At 36.7% G+C, this 24,787-nt stretch overlaps 1 protein-coding gene across 2 annotated transcripts in view; it reads left to right on the top strand.

The window, feature by feature from the left end:
• The window catches only part of smurf1 (SMAD specific E3 ubiquitin protein ligase 1), a 43,791-nt gene that overhangs the window by 6,071 nt on the left and 12,933 nt on the right, over positions 1–24,787 (top strand). For both annotated transcript variants that reach the window (XM_088936586.1, XM_088936585.1), the window contains exons 2-7: positions 16,630–16,668; positions 19,027–19,135; positions 19,915–20,048; positions 20,501–20,566; positions 22,440–22,515; positions 23,832–24,070. In XM_088936586.1, coding sequence (XP_088792712.1) covers positions 16,630–16,668; positions 19,027–19,135; positions 19,915–20,048; positions 20,501–20,566; positions 22,440–22,515; positions 23,832–24,070 — 663 coding nt within the window. The remainder of the gene's footprint in view (positions 1–16,629; positions 16,669–19,026; positions 19,136–19,914; positions 20,049–20,500; positions 20,567–22,439; positions 22,516–23,831; positions 24,071–24,787) is intronic.

Here is a 24,787-nt window from a genome sequence, read left to right as displayed (position 1 = left end):
GAGCAACCACTTTTATATGATGTATGTAATGATGGAAAATACACCTGATCATGTGTGTGATGCAGCAGTCAGTCAGCAAAAAAATATTACCAGTAAGATAAAGTGCAACATTGCACTTTATCATGAGATTTGATGATTTTGGTTGGTATGAAAGAAAAAGGGAAGAGTAAAATTTGTGGATCATATGTTAGAAATGAATTGAGGCCTCATCAAAGAGGCTTGTTCCACAAGAACATTACATGAAACTCCCTGGCTGATTTCCCGTGTGATCACTATTAAGGAATATTTTTCTCGATATAAAATGCTGGCATTTTTGCTGCATTGCAGACAGTAGGATAAATGTAGTTCTTCATTGGCTTTATGTGTATCATTTGTCAAGCAGTCCTCTTATATCCAAGTCCAGTTATACAGGGGTTGGCATTGTGGCAGACCACTCTAGACAGGGCAGATTAATAAAGAAGAGACTCCACTCTTGCTTGTCATGGGATGACAGTTTATCATTGCTAACCAAACTGTCTGTATGTGTCTGAGAGTTGGAAGATGGAATACCCACAGAAAACACTTATAAAACATTTGTGAGAAATGCAGGCCCTGGATGTGAACCAAAACCTCAGAACTGTGAGACTGCAGTGCTGACTGACACACCATTATACATTAACATTTGAAATAAAGAAGTCTAAATGGTTAAACTCACCTGAAGAAGGCTCCACTGCCGAAACGTTGTTTCCTTTCTTCTTTTTTTCAGCATGGAATAAACCTATTACTTGTTCCTAAAAAGTTATGATAAAAAATAAATCAGTAAAGAAATAATAGCATTAATTTAGCATTAGTTTAAAACCACTTATCATTAAATTATATAGTTTACAACTCAATGTTAGTAGTCTCTTGTATCTCATTAGGTATATTTGTTGTCAGTTGTTCAAAGCATTCATTTGAGCTTTTTATGCCAATTATTTATCTGTATAAAGGAAGACTTTACACAGAAGTTACTGAGTATAGAGAAATAGTGGGTTGCTGTGCTGGATGTGCTGCCTTTCTGAGTGAATGGGTTGTTATCGCCAGTGTTTAACAAGTTTAGGCTGCATCTTGTCTTTCACAACACATTATAATGTAAAAAATATTCTTGATGTATATGCTAATATAAAGGCTTTTCTAGTTCACAAATTATAGCTCACTGTTTTGTTGAACAATTTTGATAATCCTCTTTTTAGAATGGATTTCATAGATTAGGCCAAGCTTTCAACTTTGGTTTAGTGGATTAAAATGGAGGGCGACTGCCTTTTTTATGAAATATAGGGTTGTTAGCATTTGTCTGTTTTTTTTTTCTTGTCTGCTCACAAGATAAGTGCTTGTCTGAACCATTTGGCTTTAGAATTCTAAGTGTAGTTTTTGAGGAACTTTATTTCTCTTGGGATTTTGTGTTGTAATAGGTCAGGTTTATCGAATCTAAGCTACTGTGGAATTCCTATTTGAAGTATTAAAAGAGGCTTGATCCCCAGTGCTTTGCCATTATAGTTGTTTGCTTTTAACAGCCTGTAAATGTGCAGTGCTTGGCTGTACAGGGGTGCTGTTTTATGCTCTATAAGTAGGTTTGGTATCAGGTGACTGCAGAAGTCATGAAAGTAGGCAAATGCTGTTAGGAGGCTTTGTACAGTTAGCACAAGGTGTAGCCTAATATGTAGACAAAACAGACTGGAGGCATGTTAAAACAAGAAAGATTGCACAGAGAAGGGCCAGTGAATTAATGTGGAGACAAGCACCTTATTTCTGGAAACCCTCAGTTTTAAAGTAACTGAGTAACATTTCCATAACGTATTTCACTTTCTCTTGTGCACTATGTCTCAAGGTACTTTTTGTGCTTACCTGTATGGTGTTGCGGTGGAAAGATTTGTCGATTGTAATCGGCATGTTTTTTTCCCCAAAAGTAACCTAAATATTTCCTCGTTGACGAGCACATTGCTTTCGAGAAATCTCAAAGAAGCTGAATTTCCGTATGCCTAAAATTGACTTCATTTTGAATTGCAGTTTGTCGTGTACGTACGAGTTACTGTTTTCTAGAATTTAATTTTCATTAGGTGATGTAGTATTTTAGATTTTATGAATACTTCAAATTTTCTTCTGTCTTGAAGTTTTATTTTCTCTTGTATTAGATCTTTGTTTCAACACTTCAAAGGTTAATTCCACTCTGAAAACTTAAAAGAAGGAACGATATTTCGATTAAGTCTTCTTCACAATAGTGCCATATTAATACACTGTAATACTAATATGTACTTTTTGTTTCCAGAATAAAATATTTTTGTGCAGATTAATAGAATCCTTGTTTCTTGTCATTAATAACAGTCTTGAACTGCAGATTCATTAAACATTTTTTTCTCTTTTGTTTTTGTTTTAAATCATGGCATTTCAACGTGGCGTCTGGAGAGATTTTACAAGGAATTTTCCAGAAAATAACAAACGCATTTTACCCTCAGTGTCTTAGTGTGTACAATCAACACACTTAACACTTGGGATCTGTCCTGGCAGCTTGTTAGATTAATCTACAATTCTGCATTTAAATTTTAAGCATCAAAAGACACATTACCTATAACTCCAAAAATATGGTATAGTTAATATAAGAAAAGGTCTTTTGTAGCAGGTGCACTGACATTTTATTGAACGGATATGACATAGTTGAATTCGTGATGCTGTTCTTCATTTGTCATCACCGTTACTTGACCACAGTGATGATGGTTGATGATCAGGGGAATTACTGGCAAAAATGCAAGGCTATCAAGCGTACATGGCCACTCCTGGAAGTAATGCAAGCTGTGCATCTAGTGTATGATGCATGCTTTGAACCACGTTGCAGATATTTTCTTGAGGGGTTCCTTTCTTCCATTCCATTAAAGGAATCTCATTGGTGTTTATGAAAAGGGATCCACCAGCCAGAGAATGTTGAAAAAGCCTGGAATACACATCTCATCAGTGATCAACATCCCATTCAGTGGCATCACCAACTGTGATTGGCAGGTTAAGTCAACAGACTGCCCCTTATCATGCAGAACTGCCCAACCTTTTAGCAGCCATTGGCTCCTGTTGGGCAGCATATATATCCAATATACACCTTTATAACACACTGACTGTAGTGAGCAGTGAAGAAAGGAAAAACCATCTGGTTTAGTACAAGTTATTTGTAACTTTGTGATTTACGGTATATACAACTTCTCAGTGCAGTTACTGTATTTATCTCAACAGTTGCTCCTACTGTATATTTCTTGTTCGTAATCATGTTGATACTATAGCTCTTGAAGGGGACAAAGTCTGCTCTCAGTCTTTGCCAGTGAGGTGCTGAGCCATCAGGTTAGTGCAGTCTTACAGCATTTAGTATCACCTGCGCTTTCCTTTCCCATGACTTTTTTTTTCCCTGCTAACTTTCAGAAAAGCCATTGTAGTACACGGTCATGTTAGAGGCTATGGGTGGTACAGTGCAGGCATGTCAAGTATGTGACTCCTCTGACATTCCAGCGCATGTTGTGCAACTCAGCTGGCAGAAAGAGAGGGGATGTGGTTAGTTATGCAGTCTCCAGTGACTGTCTGCTGCCCTACCCTTGGTAAACTGACACTATTGATTAGACTGAAATCATTAACTCCACTGGGTCAATAGAAGCTGTTTCACAGAGGGAGGGGGGATAACACATAAAATATACCTTAATCGTAGTGTTTGTAGAACAAAATGTCAAAAAGTGGAACTGTACAGTTTACTCGTAGCTTTGTAGAACGTTTGGTGTCGACTAGTGATTTCGTAAAGGGGAAGTGTTGTGGCTGCCCGCTGCACATGTGAGCTGCATGTGGTGCAAAGTGAATCACCTCTGATTCAGCACTTGTGTAGTGTGAGAACACATCAGCACACAGTGCAGTTTAGAGAGCGTCAAGCACAGATAGAGCTTTTAACTGACAGAATTGTCCACTGTAGTTTATTTAAAAAGGTTATGGTACCTCAGCCTGCTGCAACTCTGGAATTAAAGTGGTTGCAACAGGTACATTGACAGCTAAGCCTGAGCAGTTGACTCATCTTTCAGATATAATAATAATTTCACAGTAAGCCCAATAAACAGTCAGCAGCTGAGACATCTTATAGCAGTGGATGGCATCAGTGAAAGGTCATTGTAACTGGATACGGTTAAGACCAGTTGTGATGTGTTTGAGTTCATTGACCTTTTGTGTTGCCAGACAAGAAGTGAAATGCAATTATTGCAACCTTCTGTCTATAGTAACAAACCTGTAAACCATATGGTGAAAAGCTGTCAAATGAAAGCATAATATGACTGTATAATGTGGGATGCTTAAACTTGCACATGCATTCAATTACTGTAGCTTGTACCTTTTCTAATCAACATTCTTACTCAAAGAATGCAAGAAATATTAGATTTTACTTTAGTGATGCAAACAGAGGTATTAATAGTTTAAAAGAGAAATATTTTTTGCCACTTAAAAACATTTAATTCAATTGCCCCCATTTAAGAAGACACCTTTGTGTTTAATCTTAATCTTTGATGGCATATCTTCTTGGATTTACAGTGTTGCTGGTAAACACTAGATGTAAAAAATACAAGTAATGGCTGTTTGCAAAGTATCTATGCAAATGGTTTAAAGGAAGAAATTCTTAAATTAAGCAGTGTTCCTATTGAATATCTTCAGTGTTCAGATGGCACACTTGCTTTTGCAATCCCAGAAAGAAAACTTTTAACTCAGTGTGCCAAGCATTACATAGCCTGTCACACACAACTTATTAAGTCATGTAGAGAGCATATATGTAGATATACTAGTGATCTCTAATTATATATTCCTCTGTTGGCTCCATGCAGTATTTAATAGTATACAGTGAAGGACATATTAATGTGCATGAGGTGATGAAGGGTATACATTTACCAAGTAACTCTTGTGAATGCTTTGAACAAATTGATCTATATCTGACCAAGGGTACACTAAAATACTTTTGTTCATTTTGTTCGTTTAAAATATTAAGCCAAAGTTTTAGAAATAATAGAGAGAACTTTGAGTTTTTGATGAATTGTAAGTTAAAAAGTCAAATGTAATGAACCTCAAATTTCCAAGAAGAGTGAAATATTGTCAGGGACTTATTTTAGTTTTGTTCCATGTCCCAGTGTCTTGTTACAGTATGTGTGGTAAGCATTTCACACTGTGAAACCTCTTTTGCAAAAAGATGTGGGTGATATTGTCTTCAGCTGTCAGGTAGCTTTAGTTTTGAAAACTGAAATTAAATGGCGCAGAACCTTGCAAACAACCAGTTCAGAATTGCTTGAATTATTTGAAATTTTGGAACCATACTGTACTGAAACCTTTCAATGAAAATCTAATTTTCTTCAGTGCCCTCTTTACAATCTTCTAGAGTGCAAGATTGATTTCACTGCAGTGAAATGTGCTGTAGTAGACAGATCCATACAAGATTTGCAGACCTCCTTGGACATCAAATACAGACCAGCATCCTAAGGATTTTTTGCTTTGTGTGGAAACTCTATAGGGCAGCAGTGCAGTGACTCGATTATTCTCAGAAATCATGAAGGGAAAATGCAGACAGATTAATGCAGTATAGCCTCGAAAAAGAAGGTTTTAGTAATTAGCTCAATAATATACCGAGAGGCATTAAAATGTTACAAATGATTGTTGGGACCAATAGTATTTGTTGTGCTTTTAGAAATGCAGTTATTGCAGCCTTCTCTCTATAGTTACGAACCTGTAAACCATATGGTGAAAAGCTGTCAAATGAAAGCATAATATGACTGTATAATGTGGGATGCTTAAACTTGCACATGCATTTGATTACTGTAGCTCATACCTTTTCTAATCAACATTTTTACTCAAAGAATGCAAGATTATGTTCGATTTTACTTTAGTGATGCAAACAGAGTTATTAATAGTTTAAAAGAGAAACAATTTTTGCAACTTAAAAGCATTCAATTTTATTGCCCCCACTTAAGAAGACACCTTTTTGTTTGATCTTAATCTTTGATGGATTTACAGTGTTGCTGGTAAACACTAGATGTAAAAAATACAGGCAATGGCTGTTTGCAAAGTATCTATGCAAATGGATTAAAGGAAGCTTCTTAAATGAAGCAGTGCTCCTATTGAATATTTTCAGTGTTCAGATGGCACGCTTGCTTTCACAATCCCAGAAAGAAAACTTTGAACTCAATGTGAAAATATTAACATTTTGCAGAATGCAGCTCTTCTTTCAAATTGCTTAGTATGCAGAGGAAGGCATGGTCTTGCAGCTCAAGGCAGAGACAACAGTTAATAGAAACTTTCTTTACATTGTCTTTCACATAAACTCCAAAATATCCTTTTGTGGGCTTTTGTAGTCTATAGTACTGCCACCCTTTTCTGCTGTTTTATGGTTAGGTGAGGACATTAACCAAAGATCTTGAGAATTAAATTGATTATTACTGCAAGAATGTTAGCCAGGCCATTTTGTGAGGGTGAGGGTATGAGCATTAAATGACTCCAGGAGGGAATCAGAGCTTGTGCTGTGGATTCATGTTCTTCACTTGCCTTTTACCTGTGTCGTTCATACATGTTGTTGATGCCAGGACTACTGTGTGAAATTTCATTAAACTAGAGGCAGTAGAAGTCATTTTGTAGAACTAGGAATATTTTTTTGTTCAGTTTATGCACATGAAAAGGCTGGCACAGTGAGAAAAACAGTAGTCAGACTGCTGTGTGAGATCTTATCAGTTCCCATTGCATTCTTTTGTCGACCCTTAAAAAGTAGTGTATCATTAATGATTGTGCACTCATTTTAACAAACCCAGATTGGATTCAGGCTTCTTCTGGGGCACTCTCCATGTGTCACAGTTTTTATTTTTGATATGAAGGCTGTTCTTTTGTACAGCAGCTGTCCTGGTTTGAACTTGTGAGTTGAGGAAAAGCAGGCTACATGCAGCTTGACTATGCAACATTTTTAAGGGGGCTGGTGAGGGTCAGATGTGAAAAAGTGTAATAAATTATCCACATTTCTGAGTCATAGGCAAGGTGAACAATGCAAAAGAAATCTCTGTAACCACAGAAGGAGAAATATTTAAGAGCGGAGTCATGCCTAAGTTTTGTTTTTTCCATTACTGTTTATGCATGAATTTGTAAGCATTTTGAAAGGGTCGGCCTAAGCTTGAGATCAACCAAGATAATGCATGTGGAAATGTGCGCCACTCTTATGTCTTTATTTTACAGGATGAAAATAAGATGACTAAAGACCACTACCAGTTCATGCAAACGGAAACTTGAATAGTAACTGTATTCTCGGTCACAGACAAAGCATTTCTGATATGGGATGTTTAAAATGTATATTTTCAAAACACTTTCTATATCTTTTTATAATCTGCTTTGTGTTAGCTTGAGTTTGGACTATGCTTTAAAATTTCTGTCAGTTCCTATGATTAATTGCAAATATACTTGCAGGAAGAGGCACAAATTTGACTAATGCATTACAATGGCATTTTGTCACAGCTTTATAAGTGGACAGAATTGTTGTCTATTGTGTTTGAACATAGTATTGTGCCTCTGAGGTATGTTTTCTCATTGCTACTCCATAATTTGTCAGCGGAATGGAGGTTTAAGTGACTCATTGGCTGGAAAGTCTTATGCATGTCTCTTCCTCTCCCTCTGTCTCCGTAGTCAGTTTGTTGTCCCTGACTAAAAGGGTAAATTTCCTTCCTCTGGGAATTGAGCGGATTCAGTAGGAGGATGGATGCTTATTGACCCAGTGAGTATGTGCCTTAGGAAATGTCACATCTGCTTGTTCACACTAAGTTACCCAGTTTTCTTAGCTTCCACAGAGAGCTGGCCCAACTTTTACATTAGTGATTTTTTAGAAAACTTTTAAAACCCTAAATGGGACTGTGTAATTCTGAACTTGCTCTCTTATGGCTTGAATTTGCCCAACAGTTGGTGAATCCACATCACTGGAATTTGGCAGTGCCTAGAGATGGTTCATGAATATTTCACGCATAGTTTAATTCCTGTTTCATCAGTTTCATTGGAGTCTATTGAACTAAAGCAGTAACGGTAACAGGAATAAGGTTGCCATTCACTGATAGTTCATTTTTGCTGCTGTAATTCAACCTTTCAGAGTAGTGGAGGAAATGTTTCCTTATCTGAACTGTTATGTGCCAATTGTCAAGGGTCAGCCCTGCAGTTGTTCTGTAACCTATTGCTACCTTTTAAGTTGTCTCTTATCAAAAAACATAGCCCCACAGATGCACAATCTCTAGGTTTTTATTTAGCCTCTTTATCAAGTAGTTTGGTCTGTCCAATGGGAAATGCATTCCTGTATTTTTCAAATCTGTTTTTTTCCTTTTATTGGCAGTCACACTTATCTTTATACTGTACTGATAAACCTTGTATTCCTGGTCCTGATCTCCTTTTAGGTGCTTTTTAGCTTACTAGATTTAGCTACCATAAATAAATTAGCCCAAGCTAAGGTGCTCAAAGACTTACTACATATGGAAGATGTTTATTGATCTGTAATTGCGTGCCTTGCAGCGCTTTTGAAACTACTGTCAAAGTTTCAAAATAAACTTGGTATGGTGTATTTGGAATAAAAGATAATACATCTGAATGTACCATAATGTTTGGAGAACAGAATTTCAAATTATATTTTTTTGCACGTTGCCTTGTAGGTAACAGAGTCTGAACGTACCAGAAAGTTCAGGAAATTAGGACCAGGAAGTACAATGTAAAGTGACATTTCTAAACAGAGGTTATCGGCACAATATAAGGGTGAGCATTACTGCTAATAAAGGAAAAAAAAACAGAGCATTCTAATGCAGAATCTTAATAAGGGACTGACAAACTATAGTGATGTTGAAAGGCATGCTTCCACTTCCTCATGGAGTTTGGTGGTGAGGAGGGGGTGTAGGCCATGACCCAGGGTATCAAGGCAGCCTGTCACTCAGACTCTTGGCTGCAGTGGCCACATAGCCCCTGAAGGTGAATGACATGCCCCATTGGCTTGCTAGCCTCAGACGAAAGCTAGCTGATTATAGAACTCTATGGAGCACCAACAGTAAAATCGTCTATGAGAGGATATGGGCTATAGCAGCATAGCCAGAGAGATGACATATACATAGTGGTAGGGCATTTCTATAGCATGTATTTCAGCCCAGTGCATTTACATGTGTTTGTTGGATTCTCACCTCTGCAACTCATAATGGGGAAAAACAGGATTTGTGAAAAAAAAGCCCATAAAACTAGATATCATAACCATAAATAAAGGGGAAAGACTGAACTTTGAAAACTTTCTTCTCCTATTCCTGGCATTGCCAATGATAACTGACTATCGGACCATGCCAGGACCATGCCAGACGGTTTGGCATTTAGTCAAAGTGCATCGGCAGGATTGTTTGCAAAGCTTGAAAGCCCCCTAGGAGAGAGCTGTGAACAAATAATCCTAAACTGATGCTTTTATGTGGGTCCTATGTCATTGTTTTAGTGTTTGTTCTGCCTTTCACCCATTTAGGTTAAACACCCTAATAGAAAACAACAGAGCCAGAGATCTCATTTCCCACTCTTCACTTGAAATCTTTTTCAGTCCATGGTTTCAAGGAAAAACATTTTTTAAGCAGAGGAATAAACTTCATTATGACCTATATTTTAAATTTAAGATGCATTCAATATGGGCAGATTCTGTCAAGCAGGTTGATATACTGTGCTATATGCAGTCTTCCCAATAATAATAATAATAATAATTGCTTACACTTATATAGCGCTTTTCTGGACACTCCACTCAAAGTGCTTTACAGGTAATGGGGACTCCCCTCCACCACCACCAATGTGCAGCATCCACCTGGATGTTCCCGGTGTATTTCATAGTGTGACTTTTCTGCTCTGTTATTTAATGACAGAAAATTAATTCTGTGGTGATAGAAGTCGGCTGCCCAGTGACATTTCTTTGTATTTTTAAGAGATGTTAGTGTAATAAATTTGAGTAAAATCATTAGAATTATGCTAGAATAATTTGAGTATTTTTTTAAAACAGAATATTCAAGTAATATTTTTAAAATGTTGCCTGTAGGTAGAGTACTGCAGTGTTTCTTGCACTCCTGTGGAAGGTACGGTAATCATGCACTCTTGACAGAAGATACATTTGTTAATTACTGTGTACAGTACACCCTTGCCATTTGCAGGGATTATATCCCTGAAAATCCAGATGAACTACAAATCCATCCATCCCTTTTCTAAACTGCTTTATTCAGTACAGGGTCTCAGGGAAGCAGGAGTCTATCCAGGCAAGCAACAAGCACAAGGCAGGATACATCCTGGACAGGACGTGAGTCCATTGCAGGGCATGCACAGACACAGACACACTCACACCAGGGCCAAGTTTACAGAAAGCATTTTGCCTAGCGGTATGTCTTTGGACTCTGGGAGGAAACAAGAGTACCCAGAGGAAACCCAGGCAAACATGAGTAGAATGTACAGACTCCAAGCAGATAGCACCCCAGAGCTGCAAGGCGGCAATGTTTAGCAAAAAAACTGAAAGTAGGTAATACGAAAGAGAAATGGAAAATTCAACATTTCAAGAATTCGGTGTCTGTGCTGTGGCAAGCCTAAATTAATTTAGGTGGCATAAAATTACCATGACAAGTCATGTAATTAGTTGAGTGGCCCCTGTCTTATAATAGTGGCCGTAATAGTGGTTCACATGATTTCAGAGTTTTCTCAATTAATGAATTGTGGAATGAAATATTCAGTCATGAAAACTCAGGAACTTTCAGTGCAATCAGGGTTAAAATGAGAAACATTTGGAAGGCCTTAATATCTCTTTCACTGTGGTAGACTTGATCAGTAAGAAAGGAAAGGCATCCTGACACTGCCACGATAAGGCTGTCCCTCCAAACAGAGTAGTTGGGCAAGGAGGAAACCAGTCAGTGATGTTGCTGTGAGGGCAACAGCAACTTTAGAAAAGTTACGGAGTTCAGTGGCTGAGATGAGAGAAAATGTCCGTGGCTCAACAATATCCTTCCCATCACTTCAAAAAGGAGAAAATTCTGCATGGGGTTTTGCAACAAACATCATCTGAGTGATATTGGAAACTATTACTAATACTTAAGAAATACTGTTAAAGCAGTGGTTAATCAGAATTGTTCTTACCATGTAGTCTCCAATTGCATTGTAAAAAGTAAGGCTAACTCAGCCATTCTTTTGCAACTTTAAAGCCAGATACAGTTCTCTGCTGATAGTTCTAGTTTATAGTATAGTCTTGGACACGTTTATTAGAAAAATCATTTTCGGCCTTGTGGTTGTCTGATGGCAATTCTCAAACAACTTTACATTATAAAGACTAAATGTGTATCAAGCCATCTTGTCTTGTTGGAGGTATATCTTGGCTTGCACCTGTGGTCTCTGATAAATGTTCCATTAAGTTGCACAGCCTTCACTTGTTATGCAGGCCCACATTTCCCTGACATTGATTCAAATATTGATGGATTTCTCCATCTTTTTAATGATAGAATCGTGGATAGGACACACATATAGAGCACTTCTAGAAACACGTTTGTATTTCGTCTTCACGTTTCTTTCAGCAGCCAACTTGTTAATCCCAGCTCTGTCCTTGCTGAATATATGCAATAAATTCATTTTATTGGCAAGACAAAATGTTCCTGTTTTCGCTAAACATTCTACCAATTGTTTTTCTTTTGGTTTACATTGGCCCAGATAAGGGCACCTGTAACAGAAATATAAGCAGGTCCAAAAGGTGAGCCGAGTGGAATAACTTTGTGTGACAAGAGCAGACTGACTCTGCGGTTTATCTACATCATCCTACCGTATGTGGGCATGCTGACCTGCAGTTAGTCTAGCGCAGGGGTCATAATTTGACAAAGGTTTGTCTCAATAAATGTACTGTTAAGCAAAGGGAAACCCATGAATGGCAAGCATCTATTGTACCAGATGTTTCAGAACAAATTTGATCTTTTCAGTGAAGCTCTCCAGTTTAGTCTGAACAAGCTTGTTCTAATCCTCTCAATAGTAAATAACTGTAATTAGAAACCAGTGAGAGCTGAAAGTCAAATGATTGCTTTAGTTGCAGTAAATACCAAACTACTAGCTAAAATGCAATATAGTATCCATGATTATGGTTTTCTACAACCTTGCGTATTGTATCTCCAGTTATTTCTCCTAATGGTTTCCCATTTAATCTTTATGTAATAATGAAAATTGCTGCTGCAATAGAAAATGTGGGGTTAGGATTTTGATAGAAGGATCGTTTTTTTCAATACATCTCTAAGTTCAATGGCAAATATTTTTTTCTAGGAACATAACAGGCTAGAAGAGAAGAATGTGTAATCATGTGGAAAATGGAAGGCTTGAGGTCAGATTTGACAAATCTGAATATCTGTTATTCCCATACTGCAATAAACGATACAAATATTAAAAATACTGAAACACGGAATGAAATTGAAAGTCTCTGGAAAGGTTCAAGTGTAACAGAATTGCTAAATGATATTTATGACTGTAGGCAGATTATTATTATTATTATTGTTGTTGTTGTTGTTGTTGTTCTTTTAAGTGGAAATAAAAACAAAACAATGTTATGTGAGTGCCTGTAATCTTAATTCATTAATGAATTTTCTTCAAATATTTGTTTCTAGGAATTTTCTTTCAGGTTTAGATTCTGAATTGCATGATTGCCATTTTATAATGATTGGATTTAATAATGGATGAAATTCTAATTGATTTCATTGAACTTGAAGAATTGTGATTAAAGGAATTGGAATGATCTGAGTAGGGGATTGAATTGGAGTTAGTGGAATAAATCCAAGTTTGATGAGTATACACTCTCTTGTATATTTAAATTGCGTGTGAAAGTAATTATCCAGTCAGATTGATATTCATGCTTTTTGCAGTGTGGAAATTTTATTTTAGTTAAAAACCTATAACTGGGGAGGAAATGGCACTTGAATAATGGGTTTGATGATTCTGCCTAGAGGTCTGTATTCATGGTACAGTATGTATGATAAGGATAGGAATAGCGATAAATCAACAAAAAGCACTTGTTAATCTTCTTGGTTTTCACTCATGATATGAGTTTTTTCTTATGACTTTTATATGACGTGACTTGGTACATTTCACATAGTCTGTGAAATGTTACAGTGTTATACCACACTACTGCCTAAATTTTATAGGAAAGATGATTAAAGAACTATTATACCCTAATGTACTCTATGCTACAAATGTTTATAATTTTTCAAATTAAATAAACAGGGCAAATAATTACACTTGGCTAACTGTTGATCTTCTCCTTAAATCTAAAAAATGGGATTTAACGTGATCAAAACTGAAAACATCAGTGTTAGTCAGCATGGACTTAAATGTAAGTCTTCATCTATTTAAAAATTATAATGTGAAATTAAGTACAGTTCAATATTACGTGTGCTACAAAAGATTTTTCACTTAATTACAAACAAGTTTTCTAGGTTACTGGTCTGATTTTGTTTTGAATATGTGCATACCTGTATATAAGCTTTTTAAAGGACATTGAACTAACTCTTCATGACAGTTGTGATTTAGCAGATTTAATAAATACTTCAAGCATGTATAAGGGACACCTGATTTTGGAATTGTAATCCGACCCATATAATGCATTTGTGTTTCAGTCCCAGTTTACAGGTGTTGGATGTCTCACACACAATGTAATGATATAATGAAGAGTTTGTTGTGGGGGTGTCACCATTTAGTAGATAAACAATATGCCATGACTCAAGCATATTTGAATTTACATAATTTACTGCGCTTAAATGAAAAAATTACCAATAAATATTACCATGTTAATCAATATACAAATTACCAGAGATCTGTCTAACATTGTGCTAGCACAATTTATAGAGGAAGAGTTATGTGTAAATGTGGAGTACTTTAAGTATATACACAGGCAGCTAAATACTGATATAATGAAGCCTATTTAGTATCTCGGAGAACCCAGTAAAAAAGGCATAAAGTAAGGCACAGTAGTGTAATCTTAATTAAAAGCACATGTCAATATTTCAGTATCAAACAGGCAGAACAAGGGTCTTAAAAAGCAAAGTTCTTAATACAGGTGGATGTAAGTTGCGCTTCAAGTTGTAATACGGGGTAAAAAGAAATACCAAGATCTCTAGCTTCCATTAATGCTGTGCAACAAATTGAAGTCTTTAAGAAGCTGATGGTGGGATCTTGTTTTAGTTTAGCTCAAGATCTGTTGCGTCCATATACTATATCTATATCTATACTATATCTAGGGGTGGGCGGTATAGACGGTATACCGGTAGAAATATGTGCCACGGTATGGATTTGGCTATAAAACTTATACAGAGAATGGATTTTGATGTTTACATATATTGCGCCCCCAGCATAGTCGCAGAACAGGGTTTGGAAATTTTTACTATTGACCCGTCATAGTTTAAAATTAGGCTGTATTTTAGCTCCAATTATGTCATTCTGAAAATATTCATCTTGCTGATATTTGGAAATTTGGAAGTATTCAGAATTGTTGATCATCGTTGGTTCAGACGTCCGGTTTATGACGCATCTGAGGTCGTTGCGGCCAATAAAAACAGGCGGGCGTCCTCTTCCCTTTTCCATGAACACAAACGCACGTGTTCGGTGTGCCCGTCTGCAAACACAAATACGCGGAGAAATGGAGAAAAAGCGACAAAATTGTTGAAAAGAAGAGTGCTTCATCGGTTCTTTGGAAAATGGTTTGTGTTTGGAAATTGTCTTTCTGGCACGTAATCTGTAACCTGAAGTACAGATTTCAAGTTTAAGATTTTTACACTAAGCAGCCATTTGAAAACATGAGGTGTTATTATTACTTTAATGCTTGAATATTTTTTTAATTTAGTTTTGTAATTTTATTTTGTTTTAATTATTACATATTTAAAGTTGATAAGAGTTTTATTTGAAGTATTGCGTATCTATTTCATTCATGTTCATGAGTTTATTGTATTGTTTCAGTTCTGCAAAATAAAAATGTTCTTAAAATGTTTTACTTCTACTTCAGTTTAATGTGAAATTTCAAAAATACTAAAGGAACAACACAGTGCTAACCAGCAGTTAATAACAACCTAATAGTTAACTCCAGGCATTAAAAATGTACTATCCAAGTCTTGTACTTTTAAAGTATGTTCTATTGAAATTATGAGAAAAAATTCTATATTGTGATGTATATCATTACCGTCCAAAATAAAAATTATACCGTGATATATATTTTAGGCCATATCACCCAGCCCATCTAAGAGATAAGTCTTATCTGTGATGTCCTGTCAAATAGTTTTGAGAGTCATTAGAATTGCAGTGAAACCCAAGTCATGATGGTGAATAATCTTAACACAAGACAAAATGTACATACTAAAAAGTAAAGGACCCAGCACAGATCCCTGTGGAACACTCTAAAGTGAAATAAGGTCAGATTTAAAAGTAAAAAAAAAATTGGCTTCTAGATGTCAAATAAGAGTCAAACTAATAAAGGGATTTCTTGGAAATGTATGATTCCTATACGTTTTTCATGTGATTCAGTTTCATGCTGTGATTGACAGTATGGACGGCTCCAGAAAGATGTAAAGTGACTCAGAGACAGGAACCATCATCAAATGCCTTAAAGGCACAGATTATATTAGATACAAGACGATATTATAATTAAAGTTTATCTTTTCTTAACTGGCCACCAGTTGTTCCAGATGTTTTGCCAGAAAGGCAAACTAAATAGATTAGTAGATGTTAAGTCCTTAGGGCTCCTGACCACTTTTTAAATGTAGGTGCCATAGCCATTTTAAGCCTTTGCTCAATATACATATTGGGAAAGAAATTATATATTAATACAGCATGACTATTTTCTCTTTTAATTATCTGTTAGGTAAATGTCAAATTGTATTTAATAAGTGCACTTGCACTGCATTACTAAGACAGTTAAATGAATATACTGTAGGGCTTAATCCATGATCTGTCACCCACTGAAGTAGTATGTGAAGCCAATAAATACAATTTAATTTGCAGACACTCCAGAGAAATTCATGCTAAAAATGTTTCTTAAACATCAAAAAAGTAATTGTAGTCTTCTGTGAAATGTGCTTGAATGCCTGGCTGGTCAGGTAGATGGCGAGTTAAGACTGGGTAAAAATGTCACAACCACTCAGCAGCACACATGAGGTTATAAGTGTTTTTCATAAAGAAGAGATGCAAGCTGCTTTTTATTCTGCTTTCTTCCCTCCTCAGGGGTCTGTCTGGACTGAGTTTAAATGATGTGCTCTGTTGCTTTGTTGGTCCTTTGGGAGAATAAATTGGAAGAATGAATAGATTTGTTGTCCAATGAGTAGTCATTTTCTTCTAGCAAGATTTTCTGAGACTGCAGGAAAGGCAACTTATTTTATGTTCAAAGAAATACCTTGGAAAGGTGGTTCATAAATGTAAAATTAGGATTTTGCGATGTTGTATACAAATAATTGGAATGTATTTTTGAGAACGATTGTGTGCTGCTGCAATCGCCATTTTTTGTTTTTCAAATAACATATTTAAAAGGGATAAAAATAATTCATTTTTAAATTTAAATTTGAAATCAGCTTAATAAAATGGTGCTAACTATTTTTTCTCTTCTCTTTTTAGTATTATGTGCCAAGAATCTGGCAAAGAAGGATTTCTTCAGTAAGTAAAATCAATCCAACCTGTTCTTTTCATGTTTTTTTTTAATTGTTACACAAATGGCTATTTCCTTTATATTGTAAAGAGTTACAGGATATATAATATACTCAAAATAAAAGATTATTAAATCTGTCTAAAAATAAGAATTGGATGAGAAAGGGGTCAAGATACCATATTGCTGTGCAAGCAAATCATAAAGTTAATAATTCCACCCCCTAAAGTCAAGGACTACTGAGTTTTAGGTGGCAAGTGTCGTTTTTTCTTCAGCACAGTGCAATAACCAGGCCCATAGATGGACAGCACAAGTACTTATTAGCAATAAATAACATATTTCACTACTGAATATATGTACAATTCAGTGAGTAGCAGAGGTCTGCCTTGTACTGACATTATTCTGCCTTCTACAGAGAATAATTAAAAACCGAGCCTAACCAGGATTAAATCTCCCTGTCTGAACAGATGCTAAAAAAAGCATGGTTACAATTCTTCCTACTCTAAACAAGGTGTCACTCTAACAGGAGAGCTGATTTTAACCTGTAGATTACACAGCAAAGGAAATCAGAATTTCCAGATAACAACGTATCATAATTGTAAGGCTCAGAAGTCCTTTGTGTTCAGAATACCTGGACTGAATCTGGTTTCCACCCAAAAGAAAAGGAAAACTCTCATTCTTCTTGTGATCAGGATGATGATGTATGTTGTTCCTGTCTGTTCTGCTTCCTTTTTATGTATATCCTTTCCTGACACCTGTTTTGTCCTCATGATACATATCGTGGAGGCTGGCATAATGACCTCACTGGAATACCAGCTGGTCACTCATAAATATTGATGTTCTAGTATGCCTGACTTAATGGTTTAACTGTAAGTTTCTCCTGAGCTAACTAATGGTGCCATTCCTATTGTCATCTGTAACTTTGGCCAAGGCAGCTGTGTAAATGCACCAAGACATTTCTTGTTGTGTTTAAACCGTCAGAACAAGGTAATTAAGCTGAGAAATGCAAACGAGCTAACCCAGCTGCTCCCCTTACTGCAACAATATGTCATTTCCATCCACTTTTAAGTCGTAAGAGAATTTTTTGAAAAGAGGTGGCTTTCATTTGATATGGTGTCATTAGTGTTTTGTGAAGAAAATGGTTGATGGCTATTGAATTTATGAAACTGGATTTAATTAGTCACAGCTAAAGTTCAAGTGTGAATCTGTTACACGTGACTGTAATGCATCACAGGCCTGAATTTTTTTCATGACTTTTGGGGACAAGTAGCATGACAACTTGGTCTAAGCATCAACTTGTTTGTATTTCAAGAGCAACTTGAATGGTTTAACAATTCCACTTGTACTTGTAGCAATTACATATATAAGACTTTTCTGAGAAGCATGGAAAGGTATCCCCACCTGTTATACAGGGCCCTTAAGACTTATGAAGTCTTATGAAGTCTTAAGGCTATGAAGTGACAAATCATATCATCTTTGTTAAATAGTTATTGTCGACAGATTTCACCGAGATATAACATTTAGAATTGGTTACATTTCCAAATATAGCATTGTTACATTTTACATTGAAATGAATTTTTGCTCTAAAGATTGTGTGAGAAGTTAAATAGAAATTAATGGTTCCCATTGGAACTAAAACTTGCTGGAAATATATTTGCGTGGAAAGAAGTAGTTTAAAATAATGCTCTGTTGACTGCGGTCAACAGTTTAAAAAAAAAATTAATTGAACAGAATTAACATTGTAGGGCCTGACAGTATTTCAGAGTGGGGGGAATGGAGGAGGAGGTGGGTGGAGGCATCACTGTAGCTGAAGCTGAGGTTCATGATGACGTGAAACTGTATCTTCCGGGAATATTGAATTACATGGTTCCCATGCTGTGCTGTACACTCCCATTTCAAGAGCCAATAAGCATATTACACACAGCGGTCGATGCAAGTATTACAAAAAGAACAAAAAAAGGCTTTTATGATCTTAGAATTGCGTTCTCATTTGACAAAAGCAGAATGTCACGCACTGCCTGCTTTGAAAGACCTGCAGCTATCAAAACAAGTTTGTTAATGACCAAGGAATTCACTGCTTAGACGATCTCTCTTAATTGTCCTCATTGTCTTAGTGTTACTTCTCAGTGATTTTATTTCACCAAGAACATTTCAGTTAGTGTTTTGTCAGTGAATATCTAAGAGCTGTAATATTTTTTCCGGAGACGTGTTTGTGTTATATATCTAATCAGGGCCTTATAATTTAATTATAAGTGATAACTGACTAATACGTTTTGGGTTTTGTACACACTCCTTTCACATTTTGTCTTGTTGCATACACTGCCTTCTTTTTGTAAGATGATTCAGGCTCCTCATGTGTTTTGTCACAGGGTTACCTGACCCTTTCGCTAAAGTAGTAGTAGATGGATCCGGACAGTGCCATTCCACAGACACAGTCAAGAGCACATTGGACCCCAAGTGGAACCAGCATTATGACCTGTGAGTGATTTAACTATTTCTAGAGTGGACTTTGAGTATAAGCCAAGAGAAGCCTGTGATTTGCTACTGCGACAGGTCAGGAGTCACAATGAGAAGTAATCAGCTGCATAATTGTGCAACGGCAAAAGAGATGGCATCACTTCGCAGTGGCAGTTTGTGGTTCATTTTCTATGATGAACCAGTTTCAGCATTGTGCAAGAATTGTTGAACCACACATTATTTCATTGAGGAGTTACAAGGTAGCAAAACATACCTGATGGACGAATTTTAGTTAGTTTGCAAAATAATTACATACTCAAAAGAGCTAAAACATGCAATGATTTGGTTTAACTAGAAGAAAAACCTGCAATGAAAACAGTTCTACCAGTATATTACATTTGGCAAAGACAAGATAATGCTAGCATTTTTTTTCTCCTAGAAATTCCCCATCTCAAAGTGGTGCTGTAAGGTATCAATGAGTGCAGACTACCTCTGGCGCCTCATAATATTTTGTGGAAAGAATTGATCAATCATGTCTTCTGCATACTGAACAACTCTTTATATACCACAGTATTTGTATGATCCATCTCATTAAATATCTTATTTGATTATTGTGTTCCAGGCAGTACACTTGACAACATGCTATTGTCTTTAACAAAGAAAAGAATATTGTTTGTTTAATGGAAAAAATACCTGCCACAGTTTTTCTTGACTTAAAGGTGGATATTAATGTCCTGTTGTATTTGAAACTAATGTCCTTTGTATTGACACAAAACTGTGCTCTTTCCCTCCTTGTCTAGATATATTGGGAAAACCGATTCCATAACCATCAGTGTATGGAACCACAAGAAAATCCATAAGAAACAGGGAGCTGGCTTCCTGGGCTGTGTGAGACTGCTGTCCAACGCCATCAGCAGGCTAAAGGATACTGGCTGTACGTTAACATCTCAGACAAGGAGCTGCAGTAAACCTACATTTAACCTTTTATTACTCTTAGTCAATGAATAGATAGATTAATCGTTCAAGTGTAAAAACAATCTAACAAAAGCTCTAATTCAACAAAAGACAGTTGTCTTACTCATAGTTTTCTGTATGAACACAGTCATAATTCTTTAACTTTATGACATTTCATACATCAGTATGTAGCGAGAAATGAAAGGCCATTGCTAAACTGATTATCTAAGCAAGTCAGATAAATATAATATGGTCAACTTTGACCCCCTTTTTTAGCATTTTCTGTGTTTTAACATGTTGTAATGAATAGTAAGATATTTTGCTGAAAGGCTTTATTAAGCTGTTGTAAGGTATTGTATTGTTATTGTATTAACTGAAGTGCAGCTTTAAACCTGATATTTTTCACTTCACTTAATTTTTTTTTGCCCACAGATCAGCGTTTGGATCTATGCAAATTAAACCCCACTGACAGCGACACAGTTCGGGGCCAAATTGTAGGTAAGGACCTGTAAAAAAAAACGCGTTATTTTTATTATGCCAATAAAGCAATATCAGAGTACTCTGTAAAGAAGAAAACACAATGCAGTCCACAAGTTTTTGGACAGTGACACAATTTTTGTTGTTTTGGCTCTGTACTGTAGCACATTGGATATGAAATGAAACAATGACTATGAGGTCAAAGTGCAGAATGTCAGCTTTAATTCGACGGTATTTACATCTATATTGGGTGAACCATATAGGAATCGCACCCCTTTTTATACATAGTCCTCCCATTTTAGGGGACCAAGAGTAATTGGACAATTGGCTGCTCAATTGTTTCTTGGCCAGCTGTGTGTTGTTGCATCATTAGTTCATGCACAAGAGAGCTAACAAAAGGTCTAGAGTTGATTCTAGATGTGTCATTTGCATCTGGAGTCTGTTGCTGTTGTCTCTCAACATGAGGACCAAAGAAGTGTTAATGCCATTAAAGCGGGCCATCATGAGGCTGAAAAATTAGACTAAATCAATCGGAGACAAAGCCAAAACATTAGATGTGTCAAAATCAACTGTTTGGTACATTGTTAAGAAGCCAGAACGCACTGATGAGCTTAGCAATAGCAAACGACCTGGTAGACCACGGAAGACCACAGTAGTGGATGACCGAAGAATACTTTCAATCGTGAAGAAAAAACCCTTTTCGACTGTTGTACAGATCAGGAACACTCTCCAGGATGTAGGCATAGATGTTTCAAAGACTACCATAAAGAGAAGAATACACCAGCATAATCTCAGAGGGTTCATCACAAGATGCAAACCACTGGTAAGAAAGGCCAGGTTACATAAAAAGCCTCTAGAGTTCTAGGACAAAGCCTTATGGACAGATGAGAAGAAGATTAACCTGAATCAGAGTGATGGAAAGAGAAAAGTATGGAGAAAAAATGGAACTGCTCATGATCCAAAGCATACCACCTCATCTGTGAAACATGGTGAAGGTAGTGTCATGGCCTGGGCATGCATGGCTGCCAGTGGAACTGGCTTACTTGTCCTTATTGATGATGTGACTGCAGACAGCGGCAGCAGGATGAATTCTGAAGTGCACAGAAGCATCTTATCTGCTAAGGTCCAACCAAATGCCTCAAAACTCATTGGATGGCGTTTCACCTTGCAGCAGGACAATGACCCCAAACATACTGCTAAAGCAACCATGGAGATTTTCAGGGCCAAAAAGTGGACTGTTTTTGAGTGGCCAAGTAAATCACCCGACCTGAGTCCCGTTGAACATGCATTTCACTTACTGAAGACAAGACTGAAAGCAAAAGCCCCCGAAACAAGCAGGAACTGAAGACAGCTGAATTACAGGCCTGGCAGAGCATCACCAGGAAAGATATCCAACGTCTGGTGATGTCTCTGGGTCACAGACTTCAGGCAGTCATCAATTACAAAGAATTTGCAAACATGCCAAATTTTATTTAAGATTATGTTAATATGTCCAATTACTTTTGGTCCCATGAAATGGGGGGGATATGTATAAAAAGGGCTGTGATTCCTATATGGTTCACCCAATATAGACGTAAATACCCTTGAATTAAAGCTGACATTCTGCACCTCATAGTCATTGTTTTATTTCAAATCCAGTGTGCTGGAGTACAGAGCCAAAACAGTAAAAAATTGTGTCACTGTCCAAATACTTATAGACTGCACTGTATGTCCAAAAAACGTTCAAAAGTGAAATAGGGGGTGGAAATATGGTGTATTTTGTAGGAAATTTAACTTTTGTCAGATTATCTTGTTGCTTTTATGTTAAATGATAGCATTTGTAAAAAATGATAAATGTTTTAATAATAATAATATATTGTTTTCTACAATGAACCAAATTTACCTTTTTTTTCAGTAAGTCTACAGACCCGGGACCGGATAGGTAGTGGAGGGCCAGTGGTGGATTGCAGAGGACTTTTAGAAAATGAAGGGTAAATAATGTAAAAAAAAAGGAATGTTTTATTTTTTCCAGTGGAATATTAAGCTTCTTTGATTGAGTACTGCCACCTACTGGTCAAATATGTAACATGTTCATAGGTTTGTATTCGGTGATTGTTCTGGTTGGTGATTTATTGAAATAATATTCAGTTATGAAAAAAATATAGTGGATAGTTTTCGATTCAGATTTCCCTTCTATGATGAAACGGGATCATTTGAAAAACTTTGAAGATCTATCACAACAATACAATCTGGAAAAAAGATTTTTACAGATATCTACAAATCAGGCATTATATAAACAGCTGGAAAAAGCAACTATATATAAAGGAAGGCAATAAACTGCTTGATAATTTTATAGCTGCTTATCAGCAGGGTAACTTGAGAAAAATAATATCAGAGATGTACAATAGTATCGAATATATGAAAAAAGACTCAACAGAATATATTAAAATAAAATGGGAAAAAGAAATCGATACAATAATTTCTGTAGATCAGTGGAATTACAGATTCAACAAGGCTCTTCTCGATCACAGACCTGGAGAAACTTCTGTTGGAAGATCCGTTTTTTGATCAGCCCTAAAATTCAAGCCAAACAAAAAGGCAGCAGTTCACAGTGTTGGAGGTTGTGTGGAGAGCAAGTTGTGACTCATTCACACATATTCTGGTCATGCCCAAAAATACAACAATACTAGAAATCTATACGTGCAACCCTTAACAATGTAGTAAATTTGAACATACCATTTTAATGGATTCATTTTATCTCCCCACTGAGACCTGATTTCAGTTTATGAGAGAATATACAGTAATATTTCTGTGTGGACTATTTTGTTGTTTGTTCTTTTTCTCATGAAACAATTGTATTTTCTTGTATAACCCCCCATATCTGCTGGCATAATGTAAATAGTTTATTTTATAAGTATGTATGAACATAATGTAACAAAAATGAAAGATGAAAGCAAACGTTTATTTTGCCGTTTTGGACTTGGTCTGTTTGTAAATCTTTTCATTGCTAAATAAGTTTAAAATTATATATATATATTACAGGATATATACATTCAAGGATTAGCATAAGTCACCAGCAGGTCCACATGAATATGAGTTGTATAAAAATGTATATGTGAAGATCCCATATTTGTGAGCAGGGTCTTCAAGCTTAACGGGTAAAGTTTGAAATCACACATCTTGCCATTTAATCACACGTGGGAAGTTTTGAAACATCACTTGGAGCACATTAATTAAAAAAGGAGCGGTTTAAATTACGGAACGTAGTGCGTGCCATCTGATGGAGATGTGCTTTGGATTTTCCTAGACCAGTGTATGAAGATTCGGGACCAGGAAGGCCACTAAGCTGCTTCATGGAGGAGCCTCTGCCATACACCGACAGCACAGGAGCTGCAGGAGGGGGCAGCTGCCGCTTTCTGGAATCGCCCAGTCAAGAACAAAGGCTTCAGGCACAACGGATCAGAAATCAGGAGCCCAGAGGTCACGCACACACTCCTCAAAACCGACCACATGGGCATCAGTCACCTGAGCTCCCTGAGGGTTACGGTGAGCCATTTCTGCGTTATTCTCAAAGGAAGCTGGTAGCACTCTTTATCTCTGGGAGGGGCTATACGTATTATATGATGGACAAGAAGGCAGCTCTCAAGTGGCTAAACCAGGAAAGTCACCTGTTATAAGAGCAGGCTGTGATCTGTTCATATCCGTCCTATGCCATTAGCCTTTTGAGGCTGGGATTTGAAGGGCACCCTTATCTTGTGACTGGGCTTTAATTCGTCTTTGAACATTTACGATACCTGTACTAAAAGACATCTATACATTTACAGTGTTGTCAGTGAGCAAGGTGTCACGTCACCACGCTGACAGCTCACTCCTTTGTGGGGAATGTCACCGTAGGCCTGCCGGCATGAAACATGCAGAAGGAGTCTGCCAGCCCACTTGTTGGGGAGAAAGAGTACATATTCTCACTCATCCTGTGGTGACTCCAAATTCGGAAGTTGTGAAAAACAGTGATTCTGAATTATTCAGTTTGAAAAACCAATTGTGTATTGTTAGAAGAAATTATGAAGGATTTACTGGATATCCTACTCCTTTCAGTTTTGTTTCACAGAAGGGTTCCTTTTTTGCTAAACTACAATGCATAGTTTTTATTTGTTTTTGGCTTTAAGAGCTTACATTTGTAGAAAGAGATAAGCTCTGTTTAGTTGTCTGAATGGATGGCAATTAATTTTTAAAGTGGTTATATACCCTTCCAGTGAGTTCTTT

This window comes from Atractosteus spatula, chromosome 18, assembly GCF_055471065.1.
Source record: "Atractosteus spatula isolate fAtrSpa1 chromosome 18, fAtrSpa1.hap1, whole genome shotgun sequence".
NCBI classification, from domain to species: Eukaryota; Metazoa; Chordata; class Actinopteri; order Semionotiformes; family Lepisosteidae; genus Atractosteus; species Atractosteus spatula.
The sequence above is the reverse complement of the archived record's forward strand: the minus strand, read 5'-3'. Positions and strand labels throughout refer to the sequence as shown.